Source organism: Rattus norvegicus, chromosome 14 (assembly GCF_036323735.1).
Source record: "Rattus norvegicus strain BN/NHsdMcwi chromosome 14, GRCr8, whole genome shotgun sequence".
In the NCBI taxonomy this organism is placed as follows: domain Eukaryota; kingdom Metazoa; phylum Chordata; class Mammalia; order Rodentia; family Muridae; genus Rattus; species Rattus norvegicus.
Window position 1 is genome coordinate 83,864,096 of NC_086032.1, and position 12,653 is coordinate 83,876,748.

General features: G+C 47.5%; 1 protein-coding gene across 6 annotated transcripts in view; it reads right to left on the minus strand.

Moving 5' to 3' along the window:
- Nf2 (NF2, moesin-ezrin-radixin like (MERLIN) tumor suppressor) overlaps positions 1 to 12,653 on the minus strand; it is an 83,370-nt gene that overhangs the window by 13,202 nt on the left and 57,515 nt on the right. For 2 of the 6 annotated variants that reach the window (NM_013193.1, XM_063272883.1), the window contains 6 exons: positions 11,470 to 11,592; positions 9,928 to 10,145; positions 8,090 to 8,195; positions 5,196 to 5,323; positions 2,625 to 2,790; positions 1,091 to 1,135 (listed from right to left, as the gene is read on the minus strand). In NM_013193.1, coding sequence (NP_037325.1) covers positions 1,100 to 1,135; positions 2,625 to 2,790; positions 5,196 to 5,323; positions 8,090 to 8,195; positions 9,928 to 10,145; positions 11,470 to 11,592 — 777 coding nt within the window. In that variant the 3' untranslated portion in view covers positions 1,091 to 1,099. Of the gene's footprint in view, positions 1 to 1,075; positions 1,136 to 2,624; positions 2,791 to 5,195; positions 5,324 to 7,422; positions 7,522 to 8,089; positions 8,196 to 9,927; positions 10,146 to 11,469; positions 11,593 to 12,653 lie in introns of those variants that run through there. The other 4 variants (XM_006251188.5, XM_063272882.1, XM_063272884.1 and 1 more) reach the window with 3 other exon arrangements.

Here is a 12,653-nt window from a genome sequence, read left to right on the forward strand (position 1 = left end):
TCAGTCAGGCTCAAATGACAGTCAAAATTAGTGTTCTTGTCATGGGTCCCTGGAGCCTCTGTGAGCTCTCATTCACCTGATGAAAGATCTACCTGGGACTTAGCTAACCTCCTCTGCCGGGACAATGAACAGATAGAAATGTCCCGAGCAGAGGGTTCAGAGGTTCTTTACTTGACTGCAGTGAGGATGCTAATGACATAGCCTGTACCCGTCACAAGTGTCAGAGGCAGGCTGGCGTGGGTATGACAGGGACCAGGCAGTAATGGGAGGAGGGTTACATTTTAATATCAGGCCTGATAATCTTCTACTGCCTAGGCATACTGAAAGAATAATCTGTAATGCTTTAATTAACTGACTCAACACAAATGCTGCTAAATCATCTCCTGGGTCTCTGCAATGGAGCGGTTGCAGACCAGCTCGTCCATGCACAGCTCCTTCCAGGCAGTAGGGGGCAAAAGCCAAAGTGGCCTTTAGAGCAGCCATGGGACAGCCAACTTACTGCAACTGGCTTAAAGATGCACCAGTGTTCTGTTTGCTGCCCTAGGAAAGAAGAGGGGTGTGCAGAGAATGGGAAGCTTGAGGGAAAAGGAGAATGAGTGACCCACGCCCAGAAGCCACCAGCTGTGATAGGTTTGCAGCGCACACCCGTACAGGGCAGGAGTGATCTTATACAAGAGACATCAGTCTTAAAAGCATCAGAACCGACTCCCACCTCCATGCTAGAGTTATCCATCAAGGAGTATACCACCAAGAAGACAAGGGACTTGGAGATAGATCTGTGTGGAAAGGAGGAAGTCATGACTTTCCCCAACCCAACCAGTGACATCAAGTAGACAAAGCAACTGGTCCTGCAGCCCCATGACATGCTCTTCAGAATGAGGCAGCCTTCTAGGCCCTGGAGACTGATCTGGGCCCCCAGGGCGGATGCCTGCTCTCACCCTCAAAGCATGCTGTGGCCAGGCCCCAGGCTTCACCTGCCCTCGGGAGGGCTCCGAGCGGCCCAAGGACAGAGACAGGCAAGCTCATGCATGGGTTAGTATTACAGACGGTAGGACCATCACCACAGACAGAATACCTGGGAATAACCTACTTTGAGGACTCAAATGCAGATAGGTCTTCTGCCTTGGGCTTGAGGCTAAACGAGCAAAATAAAATGAAAAAACAAAGACATACCCTGTGAAATCAAAATGCCACATGTGCCATTTGCAACCCTCAGAAATTGAGACAAGTGACCTCATGTACTAGGAAACAGCTTCAACAAACACTGGGCCTCTGGTTTTCAGCACTCCAGGCGTTTGTAGCTGAGAGCCCAATTCACCACAGCAGCAGTGGCACAGGAGACTGCTCAGGATGCCAGGTGACAAGGAAGCAGGATGAGGGGTCTGAAGGTTACTCCCTAAGGGCTGACTGGCTCACTAGCCCATGTTTTAGCTTAAGAGCCTCCTTTTTGCCCTCATCTACCCCACCACTTTTATGAGACAGAGTCTTATGTAACACCGGATGGACATGAATTTTTGTTGCAGCCAAAAATGACCTTTCATCTTCCTGCCTCCTCCTCTTCCTCCTGAGTTCTGTGGGTCACCATGCCTCGTTTCAAACTCCCCTTTAAGGTTTAATAATTTTGTTTGAAACAAGAGACCCAGAAGACAACAGAAGTCGAGGGAAGAAGGTGTGGAGTGCAGCAATGCCTTCTCTACGTGGCGTCCACTGTGAAATGCTCAGCAGAAGTAGGGCTCCCAACCACAGACCAGAGACGGCAGGCAGACTTAGGCTTCTTAGGCTGTTCAGTGACAGCTGAATCACTGAAAACACAGGCCTTGAGCTGGAGATTGCTTTACAGACCGGAGTAAAGAGTGACACTAAACCAGATCAGCTACCATCCAATCTCAAGGAAAAGGAGTCAGGGCCTTGTTCTATTGCCCAGCCTGGCCCTAAACTTACAATGCTCCTGTCTCTGCCTCCTGAATGCTAGCATTACCACCGTGTGCTGCCACACCAATCCCTTTATAACCTGTTTTATAGGAGTGATCAGCTAAAAGCAGAGTCTTCACTTCCCAGAAAATCTTTCTGCTTTGCTCAAACAAGAGACACATACATTCTTGGGCTGATAATGAGTTCTTAGTAACTTCTAAACCCTTAAAAAGGTGAGAACTCTAAATATCAGGAGAGAAAAATGGGACTCTGTGAGCCTCATAAATAAGTTTCATTATTTTAAACATCAAGGCTCTCCCATATACTTCCTTTTAAGTGTTAAAAAGTTGGAGATTCAGAATATGGCCTTACACAAAATACTGGAAGGGACTCCATTCAACAGCCTCTAATTCACTGTGATTCCCATCAGGTGAGGTAGCTCCTTGAGCATAAGTCCCCTTGGCTTTAAAGACAGAACCACTTTAGTGCCCAGTGATAGATCCAAACCCATCCTCAAACAAGGGTTCATCTCATCAGAGCTTTTAACATAAGCTCGACCTCCACCTCAATGGCAGATGAAATTCTCTTTCTGTCAGGAGTAGAAAAATTCCCTTAACTAAGCCAACAGGCAACAGTCTAACGACTGGATTCATGAGGAAACTAGATGCCAGTCTCACGTGTCCTGTTCAGCAGACTCAGGGGACCCCAGGCACCTTTTTGATGGTGTTATGCTTGCTGCTGGTGCCGCCTCTGTCTGAGTGCTCGCTGTGTAGGATGTCCAAGGCTGTCTCCCTCTCTTTGAGTTTCAAGGCCTCAATTTCTGTCTTGAGTTCATTGAGTTGTTCTTGCAGATGCTTGCTCTTCTCCATGTACTCCACTCTGTGGCAAAAAGACACTGATCATGGCAGGGCAGACACTGAGCAGGGCAGAGAAGAGCCCTAACTTAAAGGTGTTCACAGTGGCAGCCAGGGAGCGTGGGCTGTCCACTCACTGCTATGGATCCCTTTCCCCATCAGTACAGGTGGGACAGCAATCACAGGGCATCCTCTCAGGAAGAAATAAAGGGTAGGAAGAAAACCTGTATAAACTTTCAGAGTGCTCTACAAATAACCCTGCCACAGGCTGCTTTTGGTTCTGTATGAAAAATCACAGCACACAAGACTCCTGAGCCACAGATACTCTTCTCTTCCCACCCTTCTTCGTAAAGCAGTAAACCGAGATCTCTGCCAGTAGCCACATCTTCCCTCCCACTTCTTCTGAAACCTTCAGAGAAGGATGGTAGGCGTTCACTCAGCCCACACCGGGAAGACATAGATCTCTGCTTTTACCTGAAGAGGCTCAAGTGTCTAACCACAAGACATGAACTACCTAACACTAATGTACAAATATTCTGAAGGAATTACGGTAGCCAGTCCATGGGCTCTGCCAGCCTGTACAGAAAAAAGAGCCACAGGCTGAATGTCTGTGTCACCTTCATTCACATGCTGCAGCCAACTCACCAATGCTTTAAGAGATGAAACCCTGGGAAGTGATTAGTTCATCAGCCCGTAATGGGACGTATATCCTTAAAAGAAAAAAAAGGAGGAAGAGGAAGAGGAGGAGGAGGGAGAGGAGGAGGGAGAGGAGGAAGAGGAGGAGGAGGGAGAGGAGGAGGGAGAGGAGGAGGGAGAGGAGGAAGAGGAGGAGGAGGGAGAGGAGGAGGGAGAGGAGGAGGGAGAGGAGGAGGAAGAGGGAGAGGAGGAGGAGGAGGGAGAGGAGGAGGAGGGAGAGGAGGAGGGAGAGGAGGAGGAGGAGGGAGAGGAGGAGGAAGAGGGAGAGGAGGAGGAGGAGGGAGAGGAGGAGGAGGGAGAGGAGGAGGGAGAGGAGGAGGGAGAGGAGGAGGGAGAGGAGGAGGGAAAGACCCCACTGGCGAATACAAGCACACAGTGAGAAGTTGCCATCTATAAACCAGGAGGAACACTCTCATTAACTCTGAGTTGACAATGCCTTGATCTTGAATTTCTAAGTCTCCAGAACTATGAGAAGTAAATTTCTGTTGTTTGTAAGATTTCTAGCTTCGGTATTCTGTTATAATAGAAACACACTAAGATAGTAAGAAAATACAAACTATAAAAAACCAGGACCCAGAACAGGATGTGGCCCTACACTGATCACAAGCACATGAACATGTACATCTGGACAAGGAGAGAGGAACTCAGACGGACACTCAGCAATAGCTCTGGACCACCTCTTAGCTGTTCTCTTAGTGTGAAGGATCAAAGGAGGTTAGTCTGCTTCAGAATGGCTCACGCTGGCCTCAGAGCTACTCTGAGTACCACGGTGAGTAAGGGGTTTCAGTCCTTGCTCTGTTTCTCCTTAGCTATGTGATGCTGAGTGAACTCAAACTGTGTCTAGTCTCTTTCACATAACTGAACACTAATGTTTTGGGAGATTTCGCCTCCCTGCAGTCCTGGTCAGACTTATCTGCTATGTAGCTAAAGATAACCTTGAAATTCTGATGCTCCTACCTCTACTTCCTGAGTACTGGGATTACTGGTGCATTCTGCCACACCTGACTCACGCCTGTTAGAGACTGAACCCAGGGCTTTGTGTATGTCAGACAAGCACTCTATGAACTAAGCTACATACCCAGTCCCTAATACCTGCCTTTGACACCGGTGGGATGCTTGTTAATTAATTAGTGGGAGTGAGGCAAACACTAAAAAGCGTTGACACAGGTGTCGATCCATAGTGTCACATGATCTCTGCCAGCTGTACACTATTAACCAGTTTACTTCTGGCTCAAGAAACCAGCGTGATCTTACTTAAGTTCTGTCTACAACAGGCTCCTCCCTCCATCTCTACTGCACTTCTGCTGACCAAAAAGGGAAGGGAGGGACTTGACAGAAGCGGCATAGGATAACTGGTCTCCTCTGGCCCCTCGCTTTGCTCAGCCTAGGAGTTTTTTCTCTTTACCACTGTTCTAGAACCATTGGTGAAGAAAGAACGTGACCAGAAGAAAACTGTAGTTTGGTACTGTGCGAACAACAGTCTAACTCGGGACTTTTTACAACCCAGTCTTACTTTTCAGTCAAGGCTTGAAACATTATAAATTCTAGGCCACCATCTTAATCAAGTGTTAGTTTTATCCCGGGACCCTGACTGTTGCCTTGATCTGTTGCCTTTAATTTTTAATTAGCTAATTTGTTCTCCAGAGGGTAACAACAGAGCACACCTTTGCAGGGGTAATGACTGTGTCTCACTCACAACCATGACAGCCCCAAGCAGGCACAGAGGGTACATACTTCTCTTTCTCTATCTCCATGGAAAGTCGCTTCATGTCCGTGTCCTTGAAGTCGAATGACAAGCTGTCACCAATAATGTCGAAGCTCGGTATGTCAGGAGGCAGTGGTGCTGGGATTGGGTTCATGGGCTGTCAGTGAGAAAGCTCCTGTTAGGGTGTTTAAATTACATAGACAGAGCCCTCTACAGTCAACTCTGCCAGCTAAGTGGTCCCAAAGCAACCGCAATCAGACAAGTCACCCTTCTCTCCTCAAATCTCATCATTTCTATGGTTCCTTGAATCAAACACAGACTTTCCCTCAGCTTTTCATTTAGGAAACTCATTTAGGCACTGGGTAGGAGTTGGAGACAGAGAAGACAGGCTTCCTGGCTATAAGCAGATCAAGTCTTGTTCAGGAAGCAGATGTGTTTGCAAACCCTCACAGTTTAATAAAGTGAACATGAGCCAGAGGAGCACCAGAGGCTGAGGAGTGAGAGGGATCTGCTAGGGTCCTGCTTCCTGCAGATCAGTGAACGAGCCACAGGAGAAGGGTGCCAGACAAGAGGCATGATGGTAGGCAGGGAGAGGGGTCCAAGAAAAAGCACTGGGCATCTGAAGTGCCCCTGTGGGACGGCTGGTAAGAGACTGGCTTTGGACCAGAAAGGCTTTGCTAGTATGGTAGAGGCTTAGATTCAGAACAGTGCTTGAAAGGTGAAATCAGCTGACTTGTTTTCAGGACCCTCTCGCCCAGAACAAAAGGTCACCTAACCTACAGCCCCCATCTGCCTCTCTAGTGCCCTCATTATTTGTCCTGTTAAGTCAGACAAAGTACTGCTCATTATCCCACATACTTAGCACATGACCTTTCTTTGCCTTCCTGCCGCTCTCCTTTCTCTTCCTCCTTCCCTGGTTTTCTGTAGAAAACTAGGAGTGTGCATGTTAGGTAAACACTCCACCACTAAGCTATATCCCCAGCCCTAGCCTCTCTGTTTCTTCTCGTTTGTGAGATGGGATCTCACCACATGGCCCAAGCTGGTCTCAAACTGGTGATAGCTTTCTGAGTGCTAGGACTGCAGGTACAGGACGTAACTCCCAGCAAACTTCCATTCCCCTTTCAAAGTTCTCAACTCTTCCAGTCTCTTACCAAAGCCCCTGAGATCCCCCACCCTCTACCCTTGGCAGTTCTTCAGCATGATGTGCACAGTGCTGCACAGCCCTTTCCTCTGTCACCGCAGAGGGCCCTCATGGTTATGCCTGTTTTCTTTCTATGTCTGTGAACCTCTTGTGGGCAGACTGTCTTTTTCATCCTTGGATCTTTTACCGAGTCTGGGACAGTGTTTGGAAAGGAACAGAGCCTCTCAACTTTTATTTATGGCAGTGAGGTCTAAGGTAGGATATATGGAGTGTGTCAAGTGTGCCCTGAGCAGGGTATCTAGGTCCTACACACACTGTTTTCAGGGCTGAATGCTGGGTAAATGAGTCTGGTCTGCGACACTTCATCAAGTTGGACAGTTAGAATTGAGGCAGGTCTATTTACCTTATACTTCAGAAAAATTCCCAGAAAGGAAGAACACTAGCTGTTACCCTTTTAATGAGAGCAGAAACTGGCACACCCTCCTTGGCAGGTGTCACAACTATCCGACCTCACAGTCCTATGAGAACTGATTCTATGAAAACTGTCACATAGTGTGCAAAACTATGTGTTCAGGGATGTTCAGTGCATCTATAGGGACTGGCTAGCCGAGTTACAATCCACCCACGGAATGTGATCTGAGGAAGCAACTGGTGTATCCTCCCCTGCAGCACATTGCTAAGGAAGAGTGCAAAATGAAGGGGGTTTGTGATGTTTGCTCTGACAGCTGTCTGTTTTAGACACATGTATTTCGGGTGCACAGCCCAGGTGAGTGAGTGCTCAGACTGCCACAGCTTCAGCTGCCGCCTGACTGACCATCTGAGAGATCATGAGGGAAGACATGAGCCTGATTAACACATCATGCCCAAGAGACAAATAATGGTGTTTGGGGTTATCTGTTACCCAGGGATAGATAACAAGGACACGTGGCAATGGCAAACTCTAACTCAAACCCTGGGCTCTTAGGTCTCTGCGTCCTAAATGCACCTGTGCCATTTGTGAATGTACCATGTGTACCAATGTACAGTGTGTTGTCATGTATACAACCATGCAGTATGCGTGTAACATATGTGTGAATGAGTTATGAGTCTGTGGTGTAAATATACTATATCCTTGCCTAGAATATTCCATCCTCTCTTCCCTGCTCCTCTGCAGAAGTCAGTCATGCCAAGCTTTTCTGCCTCCAAGGCTGGGCTGTCTGGGCACCTGTGCATATCTGTCAGGATAGAGATTTCCGGTTGATGATATTATATAAATAGAAGAAAAGTGAGTGAAAACTTTGCAGAGTAGAATGTACAGAAGAAAAGAAGGGAGCAAGGTCTACTTGTCTTGTGACTGCACTTAGTACATGTCATCCTACCTGTCCCAAATTGGAGGTTGACAGCTGGTTCTGGCACAACAGTAGTTCACTCTGAGGTCTGAGGTGTATACTCAGTCCCTTCACAGAACTACACTGTAACATATAGTATATACCAACAACTGAAGATTACACTTAGCTAGGCAGTAGGGAGCTAGACAGCAAATTCTCTTGAGGGTAGACTATAGCAGAGTCATAAACACTCGAAAGTTGAAAAGGGCCCTATGATCTGTTATCTAAGTACCAAGAGAGGTAATTGACTGGTCAGCCTAAGGCTAAATGGCAGACCAAGAAGGTCCTATCCATGCCCTGAACTTGCTTTGTTGCCCAGAAGGCAATGTGAGGTAAACTAAAGGGTTGGATTGGAGGTTTAGGAAAGTTGCCAGACTAAATCAGCCAAAAGCTGCCAGACTGAGCCCAGGCTCACTGGATATGTGGGCTTGGTGGCGATTTCTAAGAGCTTCTGCTTGGCTCTTCGCTCTGCTTCTCGGGCTTCCTGCAAGTCTTGCTTTAACTGATCAGCCTCCTTGGCCCTGCAAAGAAAGAAAAAAAAAAAGTCAGCTCCAAAGAAGGGGTCAGGGAGATGGCCTGGATTAACCCTGTACATGGCACTGAAAAAGGCAAACCAGGACATGGTGACAGGGACATACAGGAAGCCAGAACTTCTAAAGTAAGAACAGTATTCCTGAGAACCGATTATCCTAAAGGTAAAGCTAGACTGAAACGTGGGGTCACTGGTGGGAAACAACCAAAGTGGCAGTTCTGCAAGCCAGAAACGTGTAATAGTTTGTGTCTGTGCCAAGGAATCAGAGGTCAGCCGGGCAACACAGGCAGATGGCAATCTCAAAATAACAAAAATAACAAGTGTGGTATCCAATGCCTTTCACTCCAGCACTAGAAGGTAGAGGCAGGCAGATCTCTGAGTTTGAGGGCAGACTGAGTCCAGGCCAGCCAGGGCTATAAAGTAACACTGTCTCAAAACAACAACAACAAAACAGATGGAGAAGAGGAGGAGTGGGTAGGACCCAGAGGTCTGGCTGGGCAAAGAAGAGTATCACAAGCCCTGCTCTACAGGTTAGGAGTAGCACAGAAAGCTTGCCCAGAGGTCTAGCCCTAGAAATAGACCCATACACAGAAAGGGGCCTGGAGTGGGCAGGCATCAAGGAACCATATTCTCAGAGTGACATGCAGACAGTGGTGAGAAAAAGTGTAGTGAATGTACTTTCCTAGTTAAGAGCCAAATTCAAGGGCTCTAAATCAACAGAGCCAGATGCCGTGGGGAATATGCCAGTGTTTATCGGAAGGCTGCAGGACTAGAACAATTCAGAGCCTAGAATAGTCTAAAGAGTACAGACAACAGTTCTACCCTTCAACCTGGCTACAAGCTGCAGCAACCTGGTCAAAAAACACAGCTTCCCTGCTCTCCTAACTGCCTAAAAAACCACTGGGAAATGGGTACTTAGTTTCCCTTTGAAGTAAATAGTTGCCCCACTGATCTATATCAAAAGAGAAAAAAACCAAGGGTAGGCGGGTGGGTGTGCTTGTGTGCCTGTTATAATCCTCTACTGGTCCCCACCTTAGTGGAGGTCTCTCACTAAGCATGTGCTCATTAATTCAATTAGACACGCTGGCTAGTGAGGCTTCACTCTCAACTCTTGTGTTGAGGCTCAGGTTTATGTGGGTGCTGGGGATAAAAATCCAGGTCTTCATACTTGTGCAGCAGGCACTTTGCTGAGTAGGCCATCTCCCTGCCCTCATCCTCCCCTTAAAAAATTATTTTAATATGTATAAAGGTATCTGCCTGCATGTGTTCCATGAGCATACCTGGTGCCCATGGAGGCCGGAGAGGAGGTTACATCCCCTGGAACTGGAATTACATGGCCAGTGCTCTTAACCTCTGAGCTGTCTCTCCAGGCCTTACCTGACCATCACACACTGTTTGTTAATGTTGAAGAGCCTCTTCCTCTCTGAAGCAGCAACTTGGTCAAAGCAGTCTATGAATGGGCTTAAACATGTTCCACACAAACGTCACTATTAGAAGGACAGCTGTGTGCTGTGGAGGCACGACACAGAGATTCTCTGGAAACCTATATTCTATGCCCCACACCCCCCAGCTCCAATCCCACCAGCCTGTCAAGGAAGATGTCTTATAGTCCTGTTCCACAACAGACAAGTTTGAAGATGCTACAACCAGCTCCCGTAGGGTCAAAACCAGGTAAACAACCCTTTACCAAGTCCCAGTGCCCATGACAACCAACCATTCACCTCCTCTCTGACTCCTCAGCCATCTTCAACGCCAGCACTTCAGCCTCCAGCACCTTCTGCTCCATCAGGCGCTTCTCCTCCTCTGTCCGAATGGCTGTGGCCTTGATTCGCTGCATCTCTTGCTCAGCCTCTGCAGCCTTTTGAGCCAGAAGCTTGGCCTCCTCTTCTGTGATCTGAGCCTTTTCAGCCAACAGGTCAGCTGTTTCCTCAGACCGCATCTGAGAAGGCAAGTGTTTCAGACAGCATAGGCTCAGTGCCTAGCTGCATGTGGGGAGAGCAGTCTCAGACACTACACTTGCTTCTCTGGCCTCCTTGCACAGGCAACAAAACCTGGTTTTAAATCCCCAGCACCCATGTAAAACCTAAGTATGGTCTTTCTATTTATTTTTAGCATTCTAACTTTTATTTTTATGTATATAGGTATTTTGCCTGCATAAATGTTTGTGCACCTGTACATGCAGATGCAGTAACTTTAGAAGCCAGAAGAGGCCATCGGATCTCCTGGGGCTGGAGTTACAGAAGGTGATGAGCTGCCAGGTGGACGCTGGGAATTGAACTTGGGTCCGATGGAAGAGCAGCCAGTGCTCTTGAACTCTCTCAAGCAGCGAAGAGCCAGTCTTAACCTTCCTGCGATTCCCGCTAAGACACTCCGGGTCTGTCTGACAAGTATTCTGCAGGGCCCTGCAGGGCCCACCGAAAGGAAAAAGCATTTGTGTATAGAATGCACTGCAGCTAAAGGTATGCTTGTGAGGGAGTATTCAACTTAAAACTCGGTCCTGACCCTCTAAGTCAGTGACTCAAAAGCAGGTCTGTAATGCCCACTGCCATGAAAATGTCTGGAGACTATTTTCTTGCAGTGCTAGAGAATCAAGGTAGGCTGGGCGTGGCAGGTGTGCCTTTTATGCAATCACTGTAAACGAGGCAGGGAGGATCAGGAGTTCAAGCGTATCCTTGGCTATATAATGAGTTCAAAGTCAAGTCTGGGATATCGGAAACCTGCCTCTTCCTACTCAGCCCTGGCCCCAAACGAAGACATAAAAATAAATAAAAACAGAGAGCCATGGGCATGCTAGAGAAGAGCTCTGCCCCTGAGCCACATCCCAGCCCCAGGACATGTTTAAGGTTGGAGTGGTGCTGCTGGCAGCTAGCAGTAGAGACAGGGACTCTATATCCTTGAAGCAGAGGACCACTCCCAGATAATGGTTGGTGTTATTCCCCGAGAGTTGGTAGGGCCAAGGCCAAGGTCCCTGATTCAACGGTAACTCAGTTGCGAAAGTAGAGTTTGGCTACAAATGAACGGATCCTAAATTTTCTAAAGGGAGAAGGCATTGATGTTCTAAAGACTGAAATAAGGGGTTGGGGACTTAGCTCAGTAGTAGAGCGCTTGCCTAGGAAGCGCAAGGCCCTGGGTTCAGTCCCCAGCTCCGAAAAAAAGAACAAAAAAAAAAAAAAAAAAAAACTGAAATAAATTCATGACCCACAGGAGGCCTACGTCCACAAGTGCCCGTGTAGCCTCCAGGAGCCCTAACCCTCGGAAATCACCAGAGCTTCATTGGCCATCGTTGCTTCCTCTTTCATCTGCAGGAGCCTCCTCTCTAACTCATCTCTCGTGCGCTCGGCCTCCTCCCGCATCTGCTTTTCTCGAGCCAGCCGCTGCCGCTCCATCTAGGGGTAAAAGAACAGGTCGAGAACGGCCAGTTTCTGGAGCCTCTCTCTTCATTACCTTGGACCTTTCTTGTGTTCACTTTAGGCCATTCTTGTTGCCTGCTGCCCTCTGTCCTAAACTAACTGCAGAATTTAAAGCTGTACAAATAAATTCCAGTAGAAATACAAATAACAAAATCCAAACTCAGTCACCATATGTAGAGAAAAGTGCACTCTTGCACAGGATATAACCTGCCCTTGCAGTGCTCTGTTGTCTGGGAACCCTTGTATAGCTTTGCCCCGTGAGCGTCAGTTATTCTCCATACAGGTGCCTCCTCTGGAAAACAAGGGCCCAGAAGGGTCTCTCCTCTCTTCAGATGAGCCACACCTTGACTTTTCTAGTCCCCACACACGATTTTGTCCACAATGCCACCATTTCTCCCTCTGCTTACAGAGAATGACAGTTCCCACACAGAATGTCCCAGCAGGAAGCTGCAGTGGCTTTGCACAGTCTTGTACAGCCCCATGTAGAGGCAACTCAGACAGGAACACAGATCCATCCTCGGGGAAACAGTACAATGTCTCTACTGCCACCCCTAGCCTTCTGGATCACAGTGTTAATTGGGCCACTTGCCAAGCTTAATAAGAGGACCAAGACTAAAGACAGCACAGTTCCCTGTGACTCCAGGACACTGAGTTCAGAAAGCAGAAGCCAGAAGTGACCAATGTACTATTTTCTGCCTTAGATAACTAAATCATGTTTAATTACTCCTTTGTGCTTCAATCTCACCAAACTCTACTTCTACAAGGTTGCCCTTTCTAAATATGAAGCCCCTCAGCACATTTTAATTGAAAGAATGCAAAACAGACAAGCAATAAAGTTCTTTGATTTTCCTCTTGACCTCAGTGAACAGGTTGGCAACCTGTTCTTCAATTTCCACTAAAATACAATTTCCATTCTCCTTTTGGGAAAGAAAAAAAAAAAAAAGGACCAGGCTGTCCCCAGTTCCCAGCCTTGTACTTTTCATGAAGCCTTAACACTAATAATAAAGGACTTCCTGTTTTTAAAGCACGTTATGACT